The following is a 27,429-nucleotide window of genomic DNA, read 5'->3' on the forward strand; positions in this document are numbered from 1 at the left end:
TCAATGGAACTATTCAAAGAGTAAGATTTACTAATCAACATGAGAAAGAGTGGCAAAATCTAGCCTTATGAGAGTGTACTATGTAGTATGTGCTATCTGAACTCTCTCATGGGATTGTTCAAAAAGGATTATAAACTATATAAACTTCTAAAGAGACAAAGAGGTGGGTCGGTATTTTTTGATTGAAAGTAAATCATTTTCATTTTTCAGAATTACACATAATTTTTGTGTAGATAACAGAGAGCATCCATGTTCATTTGAGAAGCTGTTATAGGTATTTGTTTATAAAAGAGATCCTGGTATAAGAATTCTATATTTAAACATTTTCGGGATAAATTTGTGCAAGATAAACTCACTATTTTCTTCGTCTCCTCTTTCTTTATGTGAAAATGTCTGAACACATAAGTTAGATCTCTTTTGTGAGACAGTGCTATGACTATGTCATATGTTAATATTTCCTCGTTGTTTTACAGAAATAGCTAGGCAAGCAGCACAAATAAAGCTTTTGAGAAAACTTCAGAAGCAGGAACAGGCTCGAGCTGCCAAAGAAGCAAAAAAACAGCAAGGTAAGTAGTAAACCTCTAAAAGATTGTGCATATTTGCAGATGAGCTTTAGAGTTGTCGATATTAGGTTACTGTTCTGCAGTCATTTTCTGCTGATGTTACATTTTTTGTTTTACTTGTAGCTATTATGGCTGCTGAAGAAAAGCGGAAGCAAAAAGAACAGATAAAGATAATGAAACAGCAGGTAAATGTTGTGTGTTCATTAAATAAGCTCTATATTTTATTTATTTACTTAAACTCATGCTTTCAATATATTTGATAGGTTATACAGTGTACTTGTTAAAATTTGAAGTTGTTAGTTATCTAATTATAAAGAACATATGTTGTATTTTATTTTGAAAGACTAGATAGTGCAGCCCTTACTCATGTTGGTGAATCTGTTCTTTGTGTGATCATTTTGACTTCAATGGCACTACGCATGTGACTAAGGGTTGCGCAGCTGGCCCTCCAGTTAGTTACATGCTCAACTACTCTACGGCTCTATAAAAAGAAATAGCGATATAGCTGCTTATGTAAACATTGAAATAGCTCAGCCAAAGCAGCTAGAGAGAAAACTGCCAGTGATTTTGGATTGCTTAAGAACAATTATATCTAAGCATAGTGATGAATTAAATTATACATTGCTTGCTTTTTAAATATAAAATTATTGTTAAATATTGTTATATCAAGGCTCTTAACCATATGTAATACTTTCAACAGCAAGAAGATTTTTCATATTTAGCCATTAATAAATTAAGCTACTTGTGGAAGCAGGTTTTTCATCATTTGAACAAATATCCCAATAAATGAAGTATTAAATGAATGCTTTTGAAGCCTGACATTCTAAAAACAATTATTTTACTAGGTTTCTTTGCATTAATTCTATTCCCTGCAGTGAACTGGACACATTAACTTCTGAAATAGCGTGTGATGCGCATTGTGTTTTTGCAGAAAGTATTTAAATTGTGTTTTGCGCTATTTTAAGTTCTGTATTCATATCGATATAGAAACCACTGTTTGTGTAGAAGCTTAAATTGTGTGTGTTTATGGTTAAAACCTAGGCATTCTGATTTTTTTAGAGAGAACTTTATTAAGATTGTAAGGATATCCTGATGAGTATTTCTTTGACTGTCCTTGTAAGAAAATGAAACACAAAAGTACCTTAATTAATCTGTGTGTGGAAAGAGAATCAGTGTTTACTCGAGATTTCCATTTTAATCCAATAATAAAACCCAACCATGGAGCTAGTGGAAAATATTCAAGATGAAATACCTTGCACTTTTTAAACAGGCTTCACCAGATGTCTGTGTAAGGAGGGATTTGTTATCACATTCTTGATACCATCTCTTGATTGTAACCCGTGAGAGTGAACACTGGTATAAATGTCTGCCTTTCTGGTCAATTTCTGCTGTGGATTTTATTATTATTTACATTGCAGTGGTGCCTTGAAGCCCCAGTCATGGACCAGGACCCAACTGTGCTATGTGCTGTAGAAACAGGACAAAAGGATTTTCCCTGCCCCAGGGAACTTACTTATAATAGCGTATTGCCGAGTAATTGTTTTGTAGCTGAGTTATTTAAAAAAAGGCGCTTGTGTTAGAGTATTGCTCAGCATACTGAAAATGTGCCTGTAGCTCAACCCTAATTTAAGTGAGGTTTATCTATATTATTTATAGAATCTTCCATGTAATAGGAATGTGGTTCCACAGGAAACAAGTAAACCCAGATCTTTTTTTTTTTTTGCTTTGGGGAGTCATTAATGGGGATGAAATAATGTGTGCTTTCATCATCTCACCATCTAGAAATGATTACAAGTCAGTCTTGACTAGAGCTGGCTGAGTAACATATTTTTCGGTTTGTTGGCAATTTCAAAAAGTGTTTCAACTGAAAACCAACATTTTTGAAATTTTGAGGGAATCAAAAAGTGTAATAATAATTTGGGTTAAATAAAACTTTTGACCATTTTTAAATATACTTGACGTTTAAAAAAAATTAAGGAAATTTTTAAACTAATAACATTCAAACAAAACAATCAAAAGGTTTCATTTTGAAAATGCTGAAATATCTTTATACGTTTTCTATTTTTCTTTCCTAAATGAACATTTTAGCAAAATTGACACAAATTAAAAAATTGCCCAACTTTAGTCCTCGCATGGTACGATCTGGGTCCTGTGTAGTAACAACACAATCCTTCTGCTGTTGAAGCACACTTCAACTTCAAAACTTTGAGAATTCTAATAGTTATTTCTCTACAAGCAGCATTAATTCTGATCTTAGTAACAAATACATGCCACCAAGTTGTAATGAAGAACTGTGTCCTGTTTTTTCTCTACCTAAAAAAAAAGGGGAAAAAAGAGGTCAGAGTTAAGGTTATGCAGTTGAATGAGATTACAGAGAATCTTGCTAGGGTACATTGTTGGTGTTCGAATGCTGGAAGTGAAAGTTCGTTTTATGTAGACATGAGGAATCTGAATTAATTTTTGTGGACATTGTAATTTTTGGGTGGTAAGCTGTGGTGTGAATGTTAATATTGCCGTAAGTGGTGATTTCCTTGATTTGTAGTGATTTCGTTAGATAGATAGAAAATATACTCTTGAATATCCTTAACTATAACTTAACACAGCTTTGGATAGGGATTTCCATGTGTTTTTTTTTAATGCACCTGATGTGTAAAGACTGTGGGAAAGCAGCTCTACTGTGACAGACAGAACAAAGCATACCATAGCAAAGTTGCTCACTGCAGTGGGACTCCACTTATTCATACCTTTGAATGTCTCTGTACATTAGGGAGGCTGGGAATGATAGCTTAGTGAGATATTGTTATGGGGATGTAATGTAAGGGAAACCTTTTACCCATGTTGAAACATTTTACTAACTAAAGTTTAGCGTAAAGAAAGACCCTTTCCCTGGGCACTCATTCTCCTCCACACGCGCTGCCACCTTTCCCTCAACACCCCCATCTGCCTTTTTCTGCAAATCCACGCTAGATTCTCCAGTAAGTCCTGGACCTAATAAGGTTCACAGGAGGAACTTTTCAGATAACTATCTATGTATCTTTCTTTCTACATGTCCTCAGTGATTGCCCTGTTGCTGCCAAGTGAATAGGAAATTGGGCAAAGGGTCAAGGAGAATGAAAGATTTACAGGTGATAGCTAACTGAGAAATGGTACTGCTCACTCCTAAGGAGATACTGTCCCTGTCTAACAGACTTCCAAAAGTTTGCCATAGTGCAGCCCTGTTTGGACTGGGGCTTCCCTGGTTTAAATAGAGACTGTCAAGCGGCTGTAGTTGGGGCACTGGGGAGACAGAGGATAGTTTAAGGGCCCAGGAAGGGTCACGGCAACAGAGGAAAAAGGACTTAAGCCTCTTGCTCCAAAAACATAGGACTCTACCACGTCACCTAGAGTCTCCGCTGACTTAGCAGTATATGGTCTATGATATGCAGTTGAGCAGGTCTGATTAGGGCAGTAGTGTTTAGTGAACCGTGGAACAGATTTTAACATCCCTGCTAATGCTGGGTAGTACTTTATTCTTTGTGTAATACATGGAATCAGTTGGGACCACTCTCAGAGTAAGGTGCTACTCAATCACTATGAGTAGTAGTATCAGAATCTTGGCCTCACTATCTTAGTAAACATGATGAATACAAAAAAATAAGTTAATAGAAAGAGATTGCCTATTAAAATAGCACTTGAAGATACTGGCAATTGTGTGCATGAGAGTAAACCTCTTCAGTCTGAGTTAACTTAATCAGTTTATTCAGATAATTGCATTTAGAAATTTTTACATGGTAAAGGACTGTTTCATCTAACATGTACAACACAGTGTCCTGTTTTTATGTGTAATGCCCAGGCTAAGTATAGTCAAAATAGAATTGAATTAGTAAAGAAAGGAGAGAAAAAGGATTTGAATTGAGAAACTCAACATATAAAATTTTAGTCCACTCTGCAGCACAGTAAAAGGGTAAGAGGATGTTGGCTTGTATCTAGAGGATATTATGTTAGCTAACTTATAAAAAACACTGACTATATTGGTACCACATTTGTGAAATATGCAGTGTAGGTCACGTTAGTTGAAGAAAAATTTTGTTAAAATGGCGAAAATAAGGGTAGGATCCCAAAATAATAAATGGAATGGAGAGGGCTTGCATATGAGAGCAACAAAATGGTAATTTTTAAGATTTGAAGTGCTATTGTCCCTAAACTAGAGTTTATATGGTATTTCATTCAACTTGATCTACTCAAAGTTGTTAGATTACAATGAGGGGACATAGTATGACTTTGGCATATAGCAGGTAAGAGGCATTTTTTAGAGCGATTGGTGAATTGGTGGAATGATTTTCCAGTTGAGATGGTGCAGTCAGTAGTATTAAGAGATAGGTTGATTGCCATTTTGCACTGTACACTGGGGCTACACCTTAAATATTATTTGGAAACTGCAGCTAGGGCAGAATGCAACTACCTACCTGCCATAGAACAGAGTTTCATCCACAGGGTTCTCTGTAACTAAGCTCTTTGATCTGGGCTCACTGCCTCTGTCCCTGGGTGGTATAGTGACATTTGCAGGTAGCTGAGATGTTTGAACTTTGGATAGCCACATTTTAAAGAAATCTAATTAAATATACTTATGGTAATAAAACTGTGGGTCACTCTAGATGATTAATTTTGTGCTTTTCACACTTCTTTTTCCTGGGAGGTCAGGGTATGGTTAAGAGGGGATTTCCCCACCACCACCACAAACATTAGGCTTTTTTGGCATGTGTTTAGCCTCCGGCACAGAAAATGTAGTGACTTTTAACATGTTTTAAACAGTTTAAAATTCAGAAAGTTGTAATAGAGAACACAGAGGTGGCAGAATATTGTTTTTAGTAACCTGTTCCAACCATAGTGGTCCTGCTTCTGGTATTGTGCAGGAACCGTCACTGTGCCCCTGAGACGAGATGAAGTTGACTCCTCTTCATGACATATTTATTCTCTGGAGACTCCAGAAACTACAGTGGTGATGTAATTTCCAACACACAGAATAGAGAATTGATGGCTCATATCATACTCAGACTTTTCTCTTCCAGGTGCCTTGATACTATGTCCATTTGAACGCTTGTCTGTATGACACAGCCTGATGCAAGCTTCTTTGACATCCCTTGGAATAAGTTAAGGGTTTTGCTATGCCCTGAGTTCTGTGGTTCAGATTTTCTCCTGTCTGTCCAAATGACAGAATGGAAACACCTACATCCATAGAAATGCTCTGCTCTTTTAATTGATGTGCCTCAAGCAGCTGTTCTGAGACAATAATCCCTTAAATAGGATGCTATAAGGTTTTCAGTTGCAGCACATACTATCTCTGTTTACAAATCACAAAGTATACAACACGGGACATGTAGAATAAAACTGTCCAGTGACTGCATTAGGCTCCCCCCATGCCTCAGGAGCTCACAGGCATGCTGACGTCTCTGGGAATGACCTTGACTGAAAGTGTTGTGGCCGCTGTTTTCTGGACTTATTTATTTACTTTTACTCTATAGTGCATAACTTCACACACCCCTCTGAGAAATAAGTAAGGTTGTCCAAACTCAGACTATCCATCTTGATAGCTTAGTTTCCAGTGGAAATAAAAGTATACAGCACTTAATTGTGCATACTTCATCCAGATATGATGTGGCTAAATATTGGCTGCTGCTGGGTAGGTACTTTGGGCTATGCAATATGCTCAGAGGTACTGTGTGGTCCCAGGTAGCAAGATCAGTGGAGGTTCAAGAATGGCTATGCTCCCAGCCCCCGGATGTCTGCAAGAGTTAAGCAACAGATAGCAGGGAGCAATGAGAATTTCATAGCCCCCAGCATTCCCTGCATAAGCAGACTGCGTCAGAGCACTCCAGCCCCTATTTCTACCCATCCCTACACCTCTCTACCATTGCAAGCCAGGATTTGGCCTACACTGTATATTTTGTACTGTCATCAGGGTGCTTCCTTTCTCTAAGGGTATGTCTACACTACGGGATTATTCCGATTTTACATAAACCGGTTTTGTAAAACAGATTGTATAAAGTTGAGTGCACGCGGCCACACTAAGCACATTAATTCAGTGGTGTGCGTCCATGTACCGAGGCTAGTGTCGATTTCCGGAGCGTTGCACTGTGGGTAGCTATCCCATAGTTCCCGCAGTCTCCCCTGCCCATGGAATTCTGGGTTGAGATCCCAATGCAAAAACAGTGTCGCGGGTGATTCTGGGTAAATGTCATCACTCAATCCTTCCTCCGGGAAAGCAACGGCAGACAATCATTTTGCGCCCTTTTTCCCTGGATTTCCCTGGCAGACGCCATAGCATGGCAATCATGGAGCCCGTTTTGCCTTTTGTCACTGTCACCATATGTGTACTGGATTCTGCTGACAGACGTGGTACTGCACTGCTACACAGCAGCATTCATTTGCCTTTGCAAGATAGCAGAGATGGTTACCAGTCATATTGCACCGTCTGCCATTGTAAATTGGCAATGAGATGACGGTTATCAGTCATTCTGTACCGTCTGCTGCTATCATGGGTGCTCCTGGCTGGCCTCGCTGAGGTCGGCCAGGGGCGCATAGGCAAAAATGGGAATGACTGCCTGGGTCATTCCCTTCCTATGTTTTGTCTAAAAATAGTCAGTCCAGCCTAGAATATGGGGCAAGTGTACTAGAGAACCAGAGAGCACAGCCGCTCTGTGACAGAGCCCCAGAGATCCCGCAGAAATGATGAGCTGCATGCCATTCTAGGGGGTGCCCCTGCAACAATCCCACCCGTTGCTTCCCTCCTCCCCCAACCCTCCTGGGCTACCGTGACAGTGTCCCCATCATTTGAGTGATGAAGTAATAAAGAATGCAGGAATAAGAAACACAGACTTTTTAGTGAGATAAAATGAGGGGGAGGAAGCCTCCAGCTGCTATGATAGTCCAGGCAGGACATTAAAGGGTAGTGGGGGAGAGGAGACCAGCCTTCCGCTGCTATGATAGTCCAGGCAGTACAGAATCTTTTCTTTAGACATGACAGGGGGGACTGATAGAGCTCAGCCCCCAGTTGCTATGATGAGGATGGTTACCAGCCATTCTGTACCATCTGCTGGGAATGACCAGGAGTCATTCCTATTTTTACCCAGGTGCCCCCGGCTGACCTCACCGAGGCCAGCCAGGAGCACTCACGGGCTGATGACGAGGACGGATACCAGTCCTTCTGCACTGTACCGTCTGCCACCAGGGAGGGGAGAGAAGAGGATGCTGCTGTTTAGCGTTCCAGCACCCCGTCTACCAGCAGCATGCAGTAGACATAGGGTGACATTGAAAAAAGGTGAGAAACTATTTTTTTCCCTTTTCTTTCGGGGGGGGGGGGGAAGGGTGTAAATTGACGACATACACCCTGAAGCACCCGGGAAATGTTTTTGACCCTTCGGGCACTTGGAGCCCAGCCAAGAATGCAAATGCTTTTCGGAGACTGCGGGGACTGTGGGATAGCTGGAGTCCTCAGTCCTCCCTCCCTCCCTCCATGAGCGTCCATTTGATTCTTTGGCTTTCCGTTATGCTTCTCACGCAGCACTGTGGCCTCTGTCTATCATAGCCTGGAGATTTTTTCAAATGCTTTGTCATTTCATCTTCTGTAACGGAGCTCTAATAGAACAGATTTCTCTCCCCATACAGCGATCAGATCCAGTATCTCCCGTATAGTCCATGCTGGAGCTCTTTTTGGATTTGGGACTGCATCGCCATCCGTGCTGATCAGAGCTCCACGCTGGGGAAACAGGAAATTAAATTCAAAAGTTCGCGGGGCTTTTCCTGTCTACCTGGCCAGTGCATCTGAGTTCAGATGGCTTTCCAGAGCGGTCACAATGGTGCACTGTGGGATAGCTCCCAGAGGCCAATACCGTCGATTTGCAGCCACACTAACCCTAATCCGACATGGCAATACCGATTTCAGCGCTACTGCTCTCGTCGGGGAGGAGTACAGAAACCGGTTTAAAGAGCCCTTTATATCGATATAAAGGGCCTCATTGTGTGGACGGGTGCAGGGTTAAATCGGTATAACGCTGCTAAATTCGGTTTAAACGCGTAGTGTAGACCAGGCCTAAGTTAGTATAAAAGAAATAAAGTTGTCACTGCCTAAACATAAACCCACAGGCATAGATTCCATTTTCAGTGCTTTCATGAAATATTTGCTAATGTTAATGTAGAACACCAAACACAGACAATTGTCGTTCAAAATAATCAACTGGAATGTGTGTAAGATTCAACAAGTACTCATTTCTTTAAAAATTATTATGGCTCTTTTCTCACTTTTTTTTTCATTCATGTAAAAAAAAATTATGTACTTTTTGTTGTTGTTTAAAAGGGTTAAAAGATGTTTTTCCCCCCTTGCAGGAAAAAATTAAGAGAATTCAACAAATCAGAATGGAAAAAGAACTTCGGGCTCAGCAAATTTTAGAGGTAGAAACAATAAACTAAGTATAACTTTTTAAAATGTGTTCATACGTTTCAAGATTATAATTAAGAAAAAAGTCTTAACTGCATGTTTGTCGCAACTGGATTAAAGTAAGGTCTGCTTCAGGAATTCCACAGTCTTGATTCAAATTGTTAACTGTCTCACTATTTCAGAAATTCTAAGAATACTGATCCTTAATTTAAACTATGGTCCGAATCCTGCAGTTGCTTACACATATGCTTAACTTTAAACACAACAATTGTCTCATCAACGACAAAAGGAGTACTCATGCTTACAGTTACGCAAATACGTATTTGCAGAATCAGGGAGTAAAATAGTATTGCAATCTACTTTATATGGAATTTAGTTCCTGACTGTGGAATGGATTTAAAACTTTGTTTTAAAAGTTAAATTACAGTATCAAAGAAGGAAAATATTTAACATTTGTCTGTGAAGTTGATATTTGAACAGCATGATTCTGATCTTCAAAAATGTGCATGATCTATTTTTAAAAGACATAAGCTTCCATATTGCAGATGGTTGCTTCATATAATGTAACCATGTCACATACAACTAAATTAAAGGAATTTGAATTTAAGATTTCTGTTTCAGATCTCCATTTCTGATCTGTCTGACAACAGATTTCTTTTTGGTTTCAGTTGTCTTATACTAGAACTAATATTGATACAAATTAAATGGATGGAAATATTATTCCCAAAATGTGTTGATGAGCAGTCCGTATATTGGCTTCAACTGAACATTTTCAATTACATTAAATATGTATTTAAAACGGAAAAAAGTGGTAAACCATTGATTGCTAAAGTTTTTAACCCACTGTTTTATATAATGATTAGAATTTTAATCTCTTTCCAACCACACTTAAAAAATAACTATTTTCTGATATGCTATGTATCTTGGTTACAAATATCCAAGTAAAATAAATCTTGAATGTGACTTCATAATTCTGGCTTGACTTTAAAAAAAATAAAATAATCGTGAACTTACTGATAATGCAAAGTGTACTGGGGAAGAAATCTGTTATAATGTACACATAATATGTGGTATTGTTTTGCACCTTGTGAGGCATGTAGTTTTATTTAGTCTGAGATTATTTTCAAGTTTTAGTGGTGTTGTTGCATGACCTTGAGACCTGTTTTGCATGCACAGGCTAAAAAGAAAAAGAAGGAAGAAGCGGCAAATGCCAAATTATTGGAGGCTGAGAAACGAATAAAGGTTAGTTTAGATGAGCATCAGAGTTTTTATTTTCCAAAAATAAAAACTGTGTGATTGTGCATAATAATTGTGAACTAATATGAGAACTGTAGGTATGGCAGAATCTTTTTTGATAAGGTATTACATTTGTAATAGAAATGTAGAGTAAGTACTGTGCATATGTGTGTGCGTGTCTGTGCGTGTGTGCATTTACATATATACATGCATATGCATGCATATATATAATAATAATAAATAGAAGTGTCAATACTAGGGTTATCTGTACCTTATGCTTGGCTTGAGCAGCTTTTGACATACTCACCAAACCCTTACGTAATAGCATTGCATACAGTGTCTCTTCTGTTTTATGTTGAGTATAATGAAAAACTCTGTTGCTACTTGTGTAACGTTGTGGTCAAATATCCCATTTATTCCTATCAGTGCTGAAAAACTTACTTTCTGTATTTGAAAATCATGCACTCTCAGTGTAGCCAAATGTTATTGGCATCTCCTGATGCTCCGTTCTGTAGATTTTATAGCATAAACTGTTCCTATATTATGTAAAGTGTTTGAAAATAAATGAGTGAAGAGAGAGAGAGAATGCAGATTCTTCCTATTTTAGCATGGCTCAAAAAATTGCATCTTACTGCTAAATAATAATTGTCAGGTATTTGAAGCACCTTTTTGTTCTTATGTTTAAGGAAAAAGAGATGCGAAGGCAGCAGGCTGTTCTTCTGAAACATCAGGTTAGTATGCATACAGTTATCAGAACAGTAGCAAATGCTAATTTTTAACTTCTGCTTAAGCTATTTGGGGGAAAAAAAGTCTTCAAAATATTTTTGGTATAAATTTCTGATTTTGATTCCTGCATAAGTTTTTCTTTCATTTTATGGTTTATTGACTTGCTTTGGTATTGGGGTCTCTGTGGGGGTTATAAAGTGGTTTTATGACTTTGTGATTTCTGTTTCATAATGTTGTGCCAACTCTTTCTACCAGGAGTTGGAGAGGCATAGACTAGATATGGTATGGGTATGTTTATTTTTGTACATCTAACACCGCATTGTGATTTGGTTGTGATATGGTTGTCATAGCAATGCATAAAATGTAGCACTGGCTGCTGTCATATTACATACTGCTGCATGGCTTTACAGCACAGTGCATTGCATACATCTGCTTGTCTTGTCTATTAAAGAAAAAAAGTATGACTTGTCTCAGACGTGTTATAAATTGAATTCTGCGATCCATATATGAGGCTGTTGACTGGAAATCTACATTACTGATGTCACGACATGAGTTGGACCATTATGTAAAATCAGTGATGAATTTATGCAAAATTAGCATTTTACCTTTAATAGAAAATCACTGTACAAATTTTGCAAGTCTTATCCCATTTGTTGGAATTCGGTATAAAGCTTTTAATATAATTTTGGATTAGAACACTACAAATTGGATTAGAATTACTGTACGAATTGGGACCATGTCTTCCCCCAGATTTGTACGGTGCCGAGCACACTAGCTTTCAATAAATAGTAAACGCATAATATTTTAATCTGAAAATGAAACTAGGGATGAAATCCTGGCCTCATAGAAGTAAACAACAAACTCCTATTAACTTCAGTGAGGCCAGGATTTTACCTCAGAACTTTAAAGTTGAAGGAACTTATCTAGTTTTTTCTATAGTACTATAATTCATGTTCCATTTAAATTTATTAACATAATCTATGGTGCAGCTTTTTTGACTTTGCATTGAGGAACAGGCATCAGTAAATAGGAATATCCTATTTTATTCATGTTTGTGTATGAACCATAGCTAGTTTAAGTAAAACTGGTCTCAACACAGAAAAATTCAGCATACTTATTTGTTGGTGGCATATTGGATTCCAGCAAGATTTTTCTGAGAGTAAACATGAAGTTAAAATTATTTTAAAACTCAGCCTTTTACTATATTTTTAAATTATTAGAAATACAGCCTTCTGTTCAATTGGCAATTCATTTAGTAATTGCGAGCTTTCTAATAGCAGATGTAAGGTAACTGACCTGTTCCAGCCAACCATTATGCTTTTTGTTCTGCCAGCTTATGAAGGAGCATCACAACTGACCATAAGTAAAGCTGTATGCTTTCTGTTTTACACTGTCTCCATGTTCATTGCTTTACCTTTTTGCTTTTGATTGTTCTTGTATTTGCTTTCTAAACCTGAACTAAAACATGCACAGACTTAGCCATTCTTGTCCTATATATAGTATTTATTGTGACTTGTCTATTAATGCTAAGCTTGTTGTACTGAGTTTGTAAAATAAAAAAGACACTTTTGTAACTGTGGTTGAGTCTTGTTCTAATTTTATCTGCTTTAACAGGAACGAGAGAGGAGAAGACAGCATATGATGCTTATGAAAGCCATTGAAGCACGTAAAAAAGCAGAAGTAAGTATTCATTCAGCTCTGAAAAAGTGTGCAGTTTCTTTCTTAACAGTTTGACTGCTATCTATCTGCATTCATAGAACAGAACAGTGACACAGAACTTCTATAAACAAATATGTTAAGCAAGCAGCTGACTTGAGAGTCAGAAAGTACTTTTGAATCACAGAATATTTTTGTGTCAGTCATTTCAGACTTCAGAGTATCTCCTAGCAAATGTGACACTAATTGTACTGTCCAGAGCAAGGCAGAAGGTTGGACATATGCTGCATAGATTTCCCCAGACAACTGTTCAAATGTAAAAATACCATTCTTATTCCAGTCATGGACTTCTCGGGCTTTTATCTATACTTGGAAAATGAGTTGTATTAGAAAACACATAAACTCACATGTTTTAATTAACACACTGCTTGTCCTAGATGTTAAGTGGTGTTTAACAGTGTGATAATTAAAATATATTAGCTAACACAACTCTTCCTTCTAGTATAGATGAAACGTTGAAGATTGCTGATTATGCCAAATTATATGGTGTTTTTGTGAGGTGGAGTAGAGCTGAAAATTTTGTGAAAACAAAAATTACAAACGTTTCTGCTGAAAACTATGCTACCCTCAACTTTTTTAACTTTCTGCAATGAGTAATAGTTTTCACAATATCCAACAAGTCTGTCCTTGACTATTCTGTAGGTTTTTGAATGTTGGGCTTTTAAGGGGTGGGGAGGGGCCGGGTCTCAAAGCATCAACCGCTATAGTCAGTCTGGTACACAATTGTGTGCTACAAGCACACAATGCTAATGCTGCAGCCTCACTAAACTTTAGGTTTGCAACTTATTCAGCAAGTGGAAAGCATAATTAACTGGTAGAAAAGGCAGTTTTCATTCTCAAAAATTACTGAAAACATGTGAAGATAAAATACCAGCACTGAGAATAGCCCCAAACAGGCAAATAGTCCCAAATATGTTGGCTTCATAGAAATGCAGGGCTGGAATGGACCTTGAGAGGTCATCCATTTCAGTCCCCTGTACTGAGCCAGGATCAAGTAAACTTAGACCATCCCTGACAGATGTTTGTCCCACCTATTCTTAAAAACCTCCAATGTTGGGGATTCCACAATCTCTCTTAAAAGCCTATTCCAGAGCTTAACTACCTTTATAGTTAGAAATTTTTTCCTAATGTCTAACCTAAATCTTCCTTGCTGCAGATTAAGCCCATTACTACTTGTTCTACCTTCGGTGGACAAGAACAATTGATCACAGTCCTCTTTATAACAGCCCTTACCATATTTTGAATACTGTTATCAGGTCCTCTGTCTTCCTTTCTCAAGATTAAACATGCAGCGTTTTTTAAATCTTGCCTCTTAGATCAGGTTTCCTAAACCTTTTATCATTTTTGTTGCTCTCCTCTGGAGCTGAATAGTGGAACAATTACTTCCTGTATCTTACATCTGACATGCCTATTAATACGTCCTAGAATGATATTAGCCCTTTTAACCACTGCATCACTCGTATCCAATTTGTGATTCGCTATAACCCCCAGGTCCTTTTCAACAGTACTACCACCTGGCCAATTATTCCTCATTTTGTAGTCGAGCATTTGATTTTTCTGAGTACTACCTTGGACTCGCATTTATTGAATTTCAACTTGTTGTTTTCAGACCAATTGCCTAATTTGTCACGGTTGTTTAGAATTCTAATCCTAATCACCTCCCAGTTTGGTGTGCGCTTCAGATTTTATAAGCATACTCTCCACCCCATAATCCAAATCATTAAAAAAAAATATCGACTAGTACCAGACGCGGGACTGACCCCTTTGGGACTTTTCTAGGTACGCTCTCCCACGAGGAACCACTGAATACAGTCTTTCAACCAGTTGTGCATTCACCTTACAGTAATTTACACTGTAAACAATTTAACACACTAGGGTAGGGGACCCAGGTCCTCCCTATTCCACCGGGTCCCAGCCCAGGGCCCTAGTAGTGGCAGAGGATTTCACCACCGAGGTCAGCAGGGATCCAACCGGAACATGCTGCCTATGTCTGGGACTTTGGTTAGATCCCCATGGCTACTTTTTGCCGTGGGTCTGGTGGCAGTAGTTGAGGTGTCTTTGGGTTGGTTGTCTCCGCCCCCTCCTGGGTATCAGCAGGCACCTGGGTGTCAGCTGGGGCCTCAGCACTTTGAGCTTCCGTGGGGTGGGTTGATAGCTGCTCCCTGTCGAGATCCTGTATGCTGCGTCCTTCCCCTCTGGTGTTCAGCCCTGAGTGAGCTGGGTTGCCTGCCTTTATACAGCCACTGCACCTGGAGCATGCCCAGTAGGGTCGTGGGGGCATGGCTTCCTTAGCCACCAAGGAAGAGTTAATCCCTTCCTGTCCAGTTCAGGGTGAGTACACCCTGTCACACCAACCTAAAATGAAGTAATGTCTACATATATTTAAAACGTTTTTCACTTCGCTATACTTTACAAAATGCATTTTAAATTAATATTACTGGTACATTTTTTATGAAGCATTTTATTAGTACAATTCAGCAAAATTCAAATCAGTTCAGTTTCTTATTCTATAAGGTAAATAAAAAGCAAACACTTATCATTAACTTTTGCTAAATATTAAAAGGAGAAATTGTATTCTCTGCAATACCAGTTTTTTAAATCCAAAGCAACTCAGATTATTTGAATGAAAGTACTCAATATTTATGCCAATGCTGTTGAAAGTAGTATTTGGCCGTGTGTGTTAGATTGTATTAACAACCCAAAACTGAAAGAATTACGGTTTTTTTTAAATAACACATCTATCTGTCTAAACTAAGCAGAATTCAATTTTATTTTTTTATAATTTTGATGGATAATATCAATGTTCATTTTTAATTTTTTTAATCAATTTTAAATTGTCATAGTTGGGTAAAATTATGGGTTTTAAGCATTTTTTCTATTTTTATTGATTTAAAATTTTCACATTTGTGAGAAGTTAAGGGGGGACAGAGAATAAATATTTAATGATAATAGATGTTGAGATTCTAAAGTTAAAGCTTTAAAATCATTAAAACACAAACTATCAGCATCACAAGTCAAAATGTACAAAGTAAATATCCTTAAATCACACTCTAAATTCTCAAGCAGCATTTTTCTTACTTTGCCTAATTGTAAATTTAGATGATCATTGGTGGAAATGGCTTTTCATCGGTTTGTGTATGTAGGTGAAATTGACATTTTCCAACATTTACTGATAAAAATCGAATCCTTCCAAGCCTATGTAAATCTATGGCCCCATCAGACACATCTGAGTACTGGTCGTGAAGTATTATTTTCCTCATTTTACAAAGGGGGAAGAGGCACAGAGAGATTCAGGACATGTCTATGCAATGGGGGCTACAGTGGCACAGCTGCAGCTATGCCGCTATAGTGTAGATGCTTTCTACATCAACAGGAAGGTGTTTTCCACTGATGTAGGTAATCTGCCTCCCTCAGTGATGGTAGCTAGGCCAACAGAAGAGGAATTTCATTGACCTTGCACGTCCATGTGGAGCGATAGGTCAGCTTAACTGCAGTGTTTTTCACACCCCTCAGCAGCATAGCTAGGTTGCTCTAAATTTTAAGTGTAGAATAGGATGAAGTGCCCAAGGTGACACAGAGAGTCTGTGATGGAAGTGGTATTTGAGCTTGGGTCTCCTGAGTCCAACTGTAGTACCCTAGCCACTTGAACACTGTTCCTCTTTTACTGTTACAGAATAATTGTTTCTGTTTGTTAATTACTACTCCAATTTATATTGATGCTAGAATCTCTTTAATTCTCTAATTATCTAAACCCCAGCATACTCTCTCTAAGCAACTGCAGAATCTATATTTTTTATTACCCGTAACTCAAATGAAAATCTTTTTTGTGATTGAAGGAACTCAAGATGCTGTGGTTTTACTGGATAGACTAAAATAGATTCAGCAGATACTGGCAGTCACTACTTCTAGGTTCTGATGCAAAGTCTGTTGAAGTCAGTGAGAATATTCCCATGGACTTCAATGGGCACTGATCAGGCCTTTAAGTGGCTGGCCAGCCTCCCCTGTGGCCATGATTTACCTCAGTGTGGGAGAATCTTCAAAGAACATTGAGGTCTCAGTGATCTTAAGCTACACTAAGTCTCAATGTATTTGTTTAACAAGACCTCATTTGAGTCAATAGCTTCGTGGAAGTTCAAGTCAATCTTACAGTTCTGACTAGTCTGACTAGAATTCCCAAATTTCTTAACATCCAATCTGAACACCAGAAGCAGGTCAATCTTCTTTATAAAACAGGTCACTTTTGTGAAGCACTTTGAGATCTGTGGATGAAAAGCACTATGTAAGTCCAAAGTGCGGTTATTACTATTCGCCATGAATTCTTTCTTTCACTAGAAAGCTTATAACTTTAAGTGAAAAAGGTTTGCTGTCTGATAGTAGGTCAAACAATTACAGCATAATTTTTACACAAGAAGTTTTTTGGGGGGATTTATGACCTATACTTCCTGTGTTTGTCAGAATCTGGACTTCACCTACCTTAGCTTCAATTTCAACTTTTCATTACTCTGTAGAAGATAAACCAATTACAGACCAGCCTCTGGTATCTAGTAGTTGATATATCAAGGATACAATGGTCTTAAAACCATCAAAACCCCATGGAGTTATAGGATGTAAGTGAATGCTTCACAGATCTTTAAACCCCTTTGTGAGACTCTCTGAATTAGTGAGCTCAAGTATTTTATATGGCAGATTCCATTTCAGATGGTGTGGCAAACCCAGGCCAAATGGCTACAAAAGGGGGGTAGGAATTAGTCCCAGGGGGATTAAAAGGCTTCTCCCTGTCCATTGAGGAGAGACAGCTGTGAGAAATTAGGTTCAGCTGGAACAGGGGTTATCAGGGAACTAATTTGGTTCAGGTGGCCCCAATTGCTGGTGAGCTTTTTAAACCCTCCCTGGCAAGGAAACGGGGGGGAGTGAGAGAAGCAGCCAGCAAATAGGTGCAGCAAGGCTCTGCCCTCTTCCAGCAAGGAAGACTGCACTCTGTCCTCAGAAGGGGAGTAAAACAGCAAGGGACTGACTGAGAGGAGGATCAGCCAGACCCTGGGTGACTGGGAAGGCTTTTACTTTGCCCAAGCCTGTGTCTCCAAGGCAAAAAGGGACTGAGCCAGCTGAGAAGAAGCAGGTACTTTGCCACACGTGGTGTCAGGGGTGGGATGTGATAGCGAGTGTGGCTCTGTGGCAAGCCACCTCAGGGCAAGGTAAATCACAAAAAAATAAATAAATAAAAAATGGAGGATGTAGTGAAGGCGCTGTTACAGGCCACTGCGGCCCAGCAAGAGGCTACCAGGGTACAGGCGGCGGCCCAGCAAGAGTCAGTACGTGTCCAACAGGAGACCAACCAGCTGCTGATGAATCAGGCGGCCCAAGATCGAGCCACCCTGAATTTAGTAGTGAACCAGCTGAAAGCCGTGGCCACGCTGATGCACGGGGCCCAGGGGACCCGGCTGCTACGGGCTAGCAACTATTTACAGAAGATGACTACAGATGACGATATAGAGGCATATCTCCTCGCATTCGAGAGGACGGCACTGCGGGAGGCCTGGCCCCAAGACCAGTTGGCAGGACTCCTGGCCCCATTCCTGTGTGGGGAGGCCCAGAAGGCCTACTTTGACTTGACCGCAGACGCAGCTATGGATTACCCCCAGCTGAAGGCGGAAATCCTGGTGAGGACAGGCGTGACGCCGGCCATAAGGGCCCAGCGCTTCCATGAGTGGAAATACCAGGATGACAAAGCACCAAGGTCCCAGTTATTTGACTTGATACACCTCGCCCAGAAGTGGCTTCGCCCTGAGACCCATGGGCCGGAGAAGGTAGTGGAAATCCTGGTATTGGACAGGTACATGAGGGGGTTGCCGCCAGACATACGAGGGTGGGTCTGCCAAAATGATCCCTCCTCTTGTGATGAACTAGTTGCTCTCGTAGAGAGACACTTGGCAGCCCAAGAACTTTCTCGGACCACCGAGGAAGGGAGGCGCCAGAACCGGAGACCAGTCTCTGCGCCGAGGCCCCGGTTTGCCCTAACGCCAGGCCGGACAATGGAGAGGAGGAAGGAGGCGGGAGAGCAGCCGGCAGTCCCGGAGGGGCTGGAGGACTGGGGGAGAAAGACTCGGGGGATAAATCCCAGCAGCCCGAAAAATAGGGGGCTGCCCCAAGCGGGGTACCGATGCTATGCCTGTGGCGAATTGGGGCATATTGCTGCCCAATGCCCAAATCTAGGAGAGCCTATGCAATGTGAACTGGGAGATATAGGGGGACTATGTGATCTAATAAGTCTGGTTGGGGTTGCGATGGTTCCGCATAGATACACTAGACCCGTTAAGATGAACGGTATAGAGACCACCGCATTAATTGACTCGGGAAGTGCAGTCACATTAGTCTCGGGGAAGCTGGTCAGGCAGGACCAACTATCCCGGGCCAAACGCTCGGGAATATCCTGTGTGCATGGGGATGTCAACTATTATCCAACCATCCCCGTAAGCATAGAAGTTCTCGGAAACCCCACTAAGTTGACGGTGGGAGTAGTTCCGAAACTCCCTTACCCTGTCCTTATCGGACGAGATTTCCTGGGGTTTGATGGCCTACTCCCCGGGGACGATGTAGAAGAAAATAATGACCCTAGGACCCAAGGTGTGGTCCAGATAGATGACCCTTTCCAAACCTTCCATGAGTTTAGCCAGGATTTGTTCTCCCCACCGGGGAAGCCCAGGAAGACTCGGAGGGAACGGAGGGCGGATAAAAGGAGGGGGACGAGGATCCTGACCCAGTACCAGAAGTCTACGCTGGCCGGGGAAAGAAGAGGCTCGGCTGACAGCGGGACTGGGTCGGCCATCAACAACCCTATCGTTGGGCCTGGTTCCCCAGGGGCTGTCCCCGAAGGGGAGACGGAGGTAGACCCCCCCAGAATTTGGTCAAATGGGGACCGCACGCGGGAATTTTGGTCAGGATCAGGCCAATGATCCCATATACCACAATATTCATAAGGAAGTAGTCGAGGTAAATGGGGTCCCAGTGGAGGGGAGAGTTAAGGGCCCCGGGCCATATTACGTGATTAAGAAAGATCTGCTATATAGAGTAGTCCGGGTCCAAGAGCAAGTTATAGAACAACTCTTGGTCCCCCGAAAGCATCAGAGAGCGGTAATGGATCTGGCCCACAGTCATTTGTTCGGGGCCCATCTGGGGTAGATAAGACCCTTGATCGGCTCCTACAGAGGTTTTTTTTGGCCTGGCATTTATGCGGCCGTCCGGCGATATTGTACCTCCTGTCCGGAATGCCAAATACATGGGCCCCGACCATACTTAAGGGCCCCTCTGTTACCTCTGCCAATTATCGAGGTTCCATTTGAGCGAATAGCTATGGACATTGTAGGGCCATTGGAAAAGTCAGCCTGGGGCCATCAGTACATTCTGGTAGTGCTAGATTATGCGACCCGGTACCCCGAGGCCGTACCCCTATGGAATACCATGTCCAAGACCATAGCCAAAGAATTGGTCCAAATTTTTTCCAGAGTAGGAATACCTAAGGAGATCCTGACGGACCAAGGGACCCCCTTTGTGTCTAAACTGATGAAGGACCTGTGTACCATGCTCCATATACGAACCCTTAGAACGTCGGTCTATCATCCCCAGACCGACGGCCTTGTTGAACGTTTTAATAGGACATTGAAAAACATGTTACGGAAAGTGATTAGTCGTGACGGGAAAGACTGGGACGCCCTGCTGCCTTATGTACTGTTCGCTGTATGGGAGATTCCTCAGGCTTCCACTGGATTCTCCCCCTTCGAGCTGTTATATGGTCGCCACCCCAGGGGCATACTGGACCTGGCTAAAGAAGACTGGGAAGAACAGCCGAACCTGGGGAGAAACGTTGTGGAACATGTGCTGGAGATGAAAGACAGAATAGCCCGAGTCGCTCCCCTTGTGCGCGAACACATGGAGAAGGCCCAAGGGGCACAACGGACGTACTACAATCGTCAAGCGAGGACCCGGAAGTTCCAGGTAGGGGACCGGGTGATGGTGCTCATACCCACAGCAGAGAGCAAGCTCCTGGCCAGGTGGCAGGGGCCATATGAGGTAATAGAAGCTATAGGAGAAGTCGACTATAAGGTCCGACAGCCAGGTCGCCGGAAGCTGGAGCAGATCTACCATGTAAATCTGTTGAAACCGTGGCAGGATAGAGAAGCTCCAGTGGTTGCGCTGGGGGCACCATCCCCTACAAGCAACCAGCCCGACCTGGTGGGAATATCCTCGGAGTTAACTCCGGAACAACGGTCAGAAGTGATCAGCCTGATAGAACGCAACCAGGACGTGTTCTCGGAAAAACCAGGCAGGACGACTGAGGTTCACCATCACATCTTCACAGAGCCCGGAGTGAAGGTGAACATCAAGCCATACCGGATCCTGGAGGCCAAAAGAGAAGAGATTAGGAGAGAGGTCAGGAAGATGCTGGCCTTAGGAGTCATCAAAGAATCTCATAGTCAATGGTCCAGTCCCGTGGTTTTAGTGCCTAAGCCAGACGGCAGTACGAGGTTCTGCAATGACTTCTGCAAGCTGAATGAGGTGTCCCGATTCGATGCATACCCTATACCCAGGATAGATGAGCTGATTGACCGATTGGGAAAGGCACGGTTTATGTCTACCCTTGACCTTACCAAGGGCTATTGACAGATCCCCCTGGCCAAGGCCGACAAGGAGAAGACGGCCTTTGCAACTCCAGAAGGACTATATCAGTACACTGTTCTCCCCTTTGGGTTGCATGGGGCTCCCGCTACCTTCCAACAGCTAATGGACAAACTGTTACGACCCCATGGAAAGTACATGGCAGCCTATCTCGACGACGTCATTATCTATAGCCCCGACTGGGAGACGCACGTGGAGTAGAAGCAGTCCTGGACACCTTGAGGAAGGCAGGACTGACTGCAAATCCGTCCAAATGTTCAATCGGGTTAGCTGAGGCCAAGTACCTTGGGTATATAGTGGGGAGGGGCGTGGTGAAGCCCCAACTCAACAAGTTAGAAGCTATACAGAAGTGGCCCCGACCACTCCGGAAAAAACAGGTCAGAGCATTCCTGGGACTAGTGGGGTACTATAGACGGTTCATTCCCCACTTCGCCACCAGAGCATGCCCATTAACAGACCTAACCAAAGCTCGAGGCCCAGACATAGTAAAATGGTCTGCTGCAGCGGAAGCCGCTTTTGCCGATCTGAGGACGGCCCTTTGCACAGACCCCATACTAGTAGCTCCGGACTGGGGGAAGGAGTTTATCCTACAAACGGATGCCTCTGAAGTAGGGCCGGGGGTGGTGCTTTCACAAATGGTTGGAGATGACGAACACCCCATCCTCTTCCTCAGTAGGAAGCTCCTACCTAGGGAACGGAAATACGCCATAGTGGAGAAGGAATGCCTGGCAGTAAAGTGGGCCATAGAAAGCCTCCGCTACTATCTACTTGGGTGGCGGTTTACCCTGGTGAAGGACCATGCCCCTTTGCAGTGGATGCACCAAAACAAGGACAAAAATGCGAGGGTAACAAGATGGTTTCTGTCGCTTCAACCCTTCCACTTCAAAGTACGACATAGGTCTGGAACCCAACATGGCAATGCAGATGGCCTGTCGAGGGTGCACTGCTTTCCGACCCAAGTAGCCCAACCCCGTAGTGTTGAGCGGGGAGGGGGGAATATGTGGCAAACCCAGGCCAAATGGCTACAAAAGTGGGGGGGTAGGAATTAGTCCCAGGGGGATTAAAAGGCTTCTCCCTATCCATTGAGGAGAGACAGCTGTGAGAAATTAGGTTCAGCTGGAACAGGGGTTATCAGGGAACTAATTTGGTTCAGCTGGCCCCAATTGCTGGTGACCTTTTTAAACCCTCCCTGGCAGGGAAACGGGGGGAGTGAGAGAAGCAGAGAAGCAGCCAGCCAGCAAATAGGTGCAGCAAGGCTCTGCCCTCTTCCAGCAAGGAAGACTGCACTCTGTCCCCAGAAGGGGAGTAAAACAGCAAGGGGCTGACTGAGAGGAGGATCAGCCAGACCATGGGTGACTGGGAAGGCTTTTACTTTGCCCAAGCCTGTGTCTCCAAGGCAAAAAGGGACTGAGCCAGCTGAGGAGAAGCAGGTACTTTGCCACAATGGTCAGTGACTTTTTGGAATCAAGAGGCTTGAAGACAAAGTATTTATTCATATTCTTATGGGGTTTATTTTTAAGGAGATGTTCAGTTCTGTAGTAACCTGGCCATTTTTCTGCCAACCTCTTTGTCTTTCTTCATACCGATCTTGTGGAATTGTTTTACAAGCTGGCTGTTGAGCTGTTTTGCTTTCTGGTTGCAACAAACCCTTTAAGTCCATCCAGTATTTAATGTCCTTTTTAAAATAAAAATTAACACATTAGTTTAGTGCATTGTGTAAAAAGCATTTCTAGTGCTTCCTTGCTTGTATTTTTTTTATTGCTATACTCTAGTGGGATTGAAATTTGAGGAACACATTAAAGTTGGCAACACTGTTAATGATGAACATAATTTTTACTAGGGAAGGTTTGAAAAGCTGCAACTGGGAAGTCCTTGTCATACAGTTACAAAACAGTGTTGACATAATGCTGTGAAAGGAGTCGAGATTTGGGTTATCGGTGCAGCAAGGATAGTGTCCTGAGTGTTCAGTTTTCCTGAATGACAACAAAGGCACAGAATTGGAGCATCTCTCACCCTATCTGTTTTTATAGTATGGTTACTGCTGAAAGCTGAAGAATAGGGAGCAAATTCAAGCTGTAAGCACTTTTAGCATGCTGTATCTCAGAAAGTGTTTGAAATTTGTGGTACTGTCAAGAAAGAACATCTATTCCAGCATCTCATAATTAAAGGTTTTATACCACTATGATAAACACTTCTGTTCTGAATAATTATTTGCATAGAGTCTTTGAAGTGCATTTCCTATTGGGCGGAAGGGAAAAGACTTACATTTTTTTCTGAGGTATGGTAGTTTTCTTAGATCAGTGGATAGCCACCCTCCCTTCCTTGTATATTTTCACTCAAATGAACCATTAAATTAAGTTATATTGTGCACACTGAACCCTCATATATAAATCTGTTTATTTTTTGAGTCAGCAGGTGGCACTACTTGCTCTGAGACAGTACTGAACCAATGCCCCAGCATAGTGTTGGGAGTGTTATCTTTTGGATGAGATGTAGAAATCAGGTTCCATTTGTAGTACTTCAAAAACCAAAAATGTTTAATTCTTATGCCCTAGCCAAACTGAAGCTCATGTAATGGCACTTTGTCTACCAAATTTTCCCCTTCAGTTCAGTTACAGAAGGTATTGCTTCCTCTGCAAAACATTTATGTAGAGTTTGTATTGTCATACGTTTGCCAAGTTCCACTCTAGAGATGGCTGCGCTTGAGTGTTTAGTGAAGTGATCCTTGTGTATAATTTGTATATTAATTAAGTTTGTCAAAGTGCTCTGAGATTTTTCAGAATAAAGAGTGTGTTATACATATAAAAATATAATTTATAATGTTATCTTTCAAAGTTAAGGAAATAATCCCAAACTATGGATCTATGAAGACTTCCATCTTCAGATGGTTTACTTATTTTTCCTAAATTTGATGACAATTGAGCAGTTTCTATCTGCAGTTTTACACTAAATCAGTGGTGTGGTATGGATCAGAGAAAGCTAATTTCTGATTAATGACCTAATCCAGGCCCACGGTCACACAAAAGTAATGGTTGTATAAAACACTAATTCTTCTTCGAGTGCTTGCTCATGTCCATTTCACATTAGGTATGTATGCTCACCATATGCACTGGTGCCGGAAGTTTTTCCCTCAGCTGTATCTGGAGGGGGGTGGCTCTCGCGCCCTCTGGAGTGGCTCCCACCTGGGCCCATAAGGGGCACTGCTGGCTCCCCCCCACCTTCAGTTCCTTCTTGCCGCCAGTGAGGGTGCACAGAATGTTCGCTGCTCTTACTTGCATTGCTTAGGCTTAGAGTTCTTGTAAAGTTAGTGTACATAATTAGTAATTGAGTTAGTTAGCCCTTAGTAGTAGTTAGAGTTTTGTTAGTCCCATCAGGGACTTAGCCGGGGGACGGAGCATACCCTTGTCCCCAGGCTTTAAGCCCTGAGATGGCTGCAAATGGCCCATGCCCGTGAGCGATCCACAGAGTAGCTGTCTCAGGTGTCTCAGTGAAGGGCACATAAGTGATAAGTGTCGAATCTGCAAGTCCTTTAAACCTAGGACCAAGAAAGAGCGTGAGATCAGACTCAAAGTGCTCCTTATGGAGTCGGCGCTCACTCTGGCCCCAGAGCAAAGGTCCAGCTTGGCACCCAGCACCGCTGCATTGGTGCGTAGTGCCCCGCCGTCGACAAGCCGGCACCGATCCCTGTCCACGGCCCCAGCCAAGAAGTCGAAGAAGGCCAGTAGGGGACGGTCTCCTGCTCCCTGCAAGGGGAAGGACAGGGCTGGGGGTGAGCTAAGACCTGCGCTGGGCAGCTCTTCTTCCCTGTTGGGAAGTCGTGCCTCAGCTCACATCAAGCAATGCATCCCACCCCATTCCTTGCCTGGATGCGGAGGCAGGCCTTCATCTGCTTCAGGTGCCATCGATGCCTGAAGTGCTTCTGGCTGTGCAGGAGATCCTGACGCTCCCGGTGCCCAGACTTCAGGGTAAGCCCGCCTTGGGACCTTTCCATCCACCCTCGCCTCAACAGTGCCGCTCCCCATCATGGGGGACGTCCCATCATCATCCACCCGCTCGAAGCCGTCATGCCTCGGAGTTAGGGAGGCAGACGCTCTCTACGGTCACCGGACCTTGGGCACCGGCAGTGGGATTCGAGGCTCACTTCACTGGTTACCTGGCTCAGACCCATGGAGACACGTGCTCCCTGGCAGGAACATTGGGACTGGCCTTTCACATCACTGGAATGCCGCTACAGATCCCGGGAATGATTGGAGGACCACAGCCATGGGCCCTGCCAACGATCCCCAAGACAGATCCCGCCCGGCCCGCCATACCTCCAGGTCCCACTCCTCATCCCAGTACTGGTCTCGAAGTGTGAGGCGTCAATTGCCAGTCTCCTGTTGCCGATCCACCGAGCGCCGCCGGTCACTGAGGTCCCCACAGATGCACACGTCCTGCTCGGACTGGTCCTCCTCCAGATGTGACCATGATTATCACAAGGCACAGGGTCGCCACTCCAGCAAATCTGGGTGACCGGGCAGGAATCACTCCGGATGTGGTGCCGGTATGGAGCAAGGCTCCACATCGGCGGGGCAGCCTCCTAGGCCCTCGGTACTGCCTGAATCATCAGTACCAAAACCTGCCCCATGACCCCAGGGCCAGTGGCTGGGCCCATGGTACCCCTGGAACTCGTGGGGATTCACCCGGCCCTCCCAGCCTGCCTGCTGGGCGTCAGGAGTTCGGACAGGCCAGTGGCATCGACCCAACTCCTTCCAGTGCCTGAGGCCCAGGGGGATAAGACCCCACAAGTCCATGTGGACCAAGGGGAACAGCCTGCTGGACTACCAATGGGTGTCGTGGAACCCACAGTAACGGCCTCCACCTTGTATGGATGAGACCATCACAGAGCCCCTAACGCGGTTCCTCTGGGTGATGCTAAGGCGCACCAGGAACTGTTGCAGAGGGTCGTGTCTAACCTTGGCCTGCAGGCAGAGGAGTTGGAGGAGCAAGCGGACTCCCTATGTGATGTCTTTTCCTCCACAGCCCCTGCTAGGGTGGCCCTTCCCATTCACGAAGGGGATTGAATAGGGTGACCAGATAGCAACTGTGAAAAAACAGGACAGGGTGTGGGATGGGGTAACAGGCGCCTATATAAGAAAGTGTCTCCCAAAATGGCACTGTCCCTTTAAAAACAGGCGCCTATATAAGAAAAAGTCCCCCAACATGGCACTGTCCCTTTAAAAACAGGACATCTGATCACCCTGTCCATGGACAAGTAGGTTTTTGGACTTTCACATTCTGTGCAATAAAAATCCATGGTCATGAAATTCCATAGAAAAGCAAAGCATAAAGTTGTCCAAAGTAGAGGGTGGACACTTCTATTTACACATATTTAACTAACAAGCATTCTTTCTTTCATATGTAACTCATGCTATATCAAAATATTTTTTGTGTAATTATGAGAATTTATTTTTTAAATCCCTTACCATTTCAGAACAAAATACATGAGCCTCCTGTAAGGGAATAATTGACTTATGTACATAGCACTAGCACATAACGTAAATAACTCTGGCCAAGAAGGTCAGAGAAATAAATTGAAAAAGGTCCTTAGAATTGACTTGAGATTGAACAACATTAAACAAAACTGCTTATGTTCAATAACTTAAGTAACTCAAGAAAAAGCTGTTTTTTTCAGGAGTACTCTATTCAGCTTATTCAACTTAGACTGTAATAATTAGAGATTTATTGGATAAAACACTTCAATCAACATTTGCCGCTCCAGTGTCAAATCATACCAGATGTCAAATCATACCATACCTTGTATTGCAACAGAGCGTACACCGCAAAAATAAAAAGGAGTTAATAAGATTACATGCTGGAATAGCATAGATAATAAAACCAGAGGCAATATACAAAATTATTGATTAAACTTTTGTTAGGCCATGATGGACTAATTTACATCTCATATTTCAGTCTGATGGTATCTTCAGATTTAACCATGATGTTATCTTCAGAGAGCTTCAAGGCTAAAACATTGCTAACCTTGCCTTTTGTTTCTATAGTATAATTTATTTATTTTTATATTAATATCTAACTGTAAAAATGTTAAAGCTCTTGGTAAAC

At 42.4% G+C, this 27,429-nt stretch overlaps 1 protein-coding gene across 34 annotated transcripts in view; it reads left to right on the forward strand.

Moving 5' to 3' along the window:
* The window catches only part of BAZ2B (bromodomain adjacent to zinc finger domain 2B), a 343,490-nt gene that overhangs the window by 260,161 nt on the left and 55,900 nt on the right, over positions 1-27,429 (forward strand). For 30 of the 34 annotated variants that reach the window (XM_039493566.1, XM_039493561.1, XM_039493551.1 and 27 more), the window contains 7 exons: positions 474-566; positions 687-748; positions 8,925-8,990; positions 10,153-10,218; positions 10,899-10,943; positions 11,194-11,220; positions 12,553-12,618. In XM_039493566.1, the coding sequence (XP_039349500.1) occupies positions 474-566; positions 687-748; positions 8,925-8,990; positions 10,153-10,218; positions 10,899-10,943; positions 11,194-11,220; positions 12,553-12,618 (425 nt within the window). The remainder of the gene's footprint in view (positions 1-473; positions 567-686; positions 749-8,924; positions 8,991-10,152; positions 10,219-10,898; positions 10,944-11,193; positions 11,221-12,552; positions 12,619-27,429) is intronic. The other 4 variants (XM_039493576.1, XM_039493583.1, XM_039493582.1 and 1 more) reach the window with 1 other exon arrangement.

This window comes from Mauremys reevesii, linkage group 11 (genome assembly GCF_016161935.1).
Source record: "Mauremys reevesii isolate NIE-2019 linkage group 11, ASM1616193v1, whole genome shotgun sequence".
Classification (NCBI taxonomy): Eukaryota; Metazoa; Chordata; order Testudines; family Geoemydidae; genus Mauremys; species Mauremys reevesii.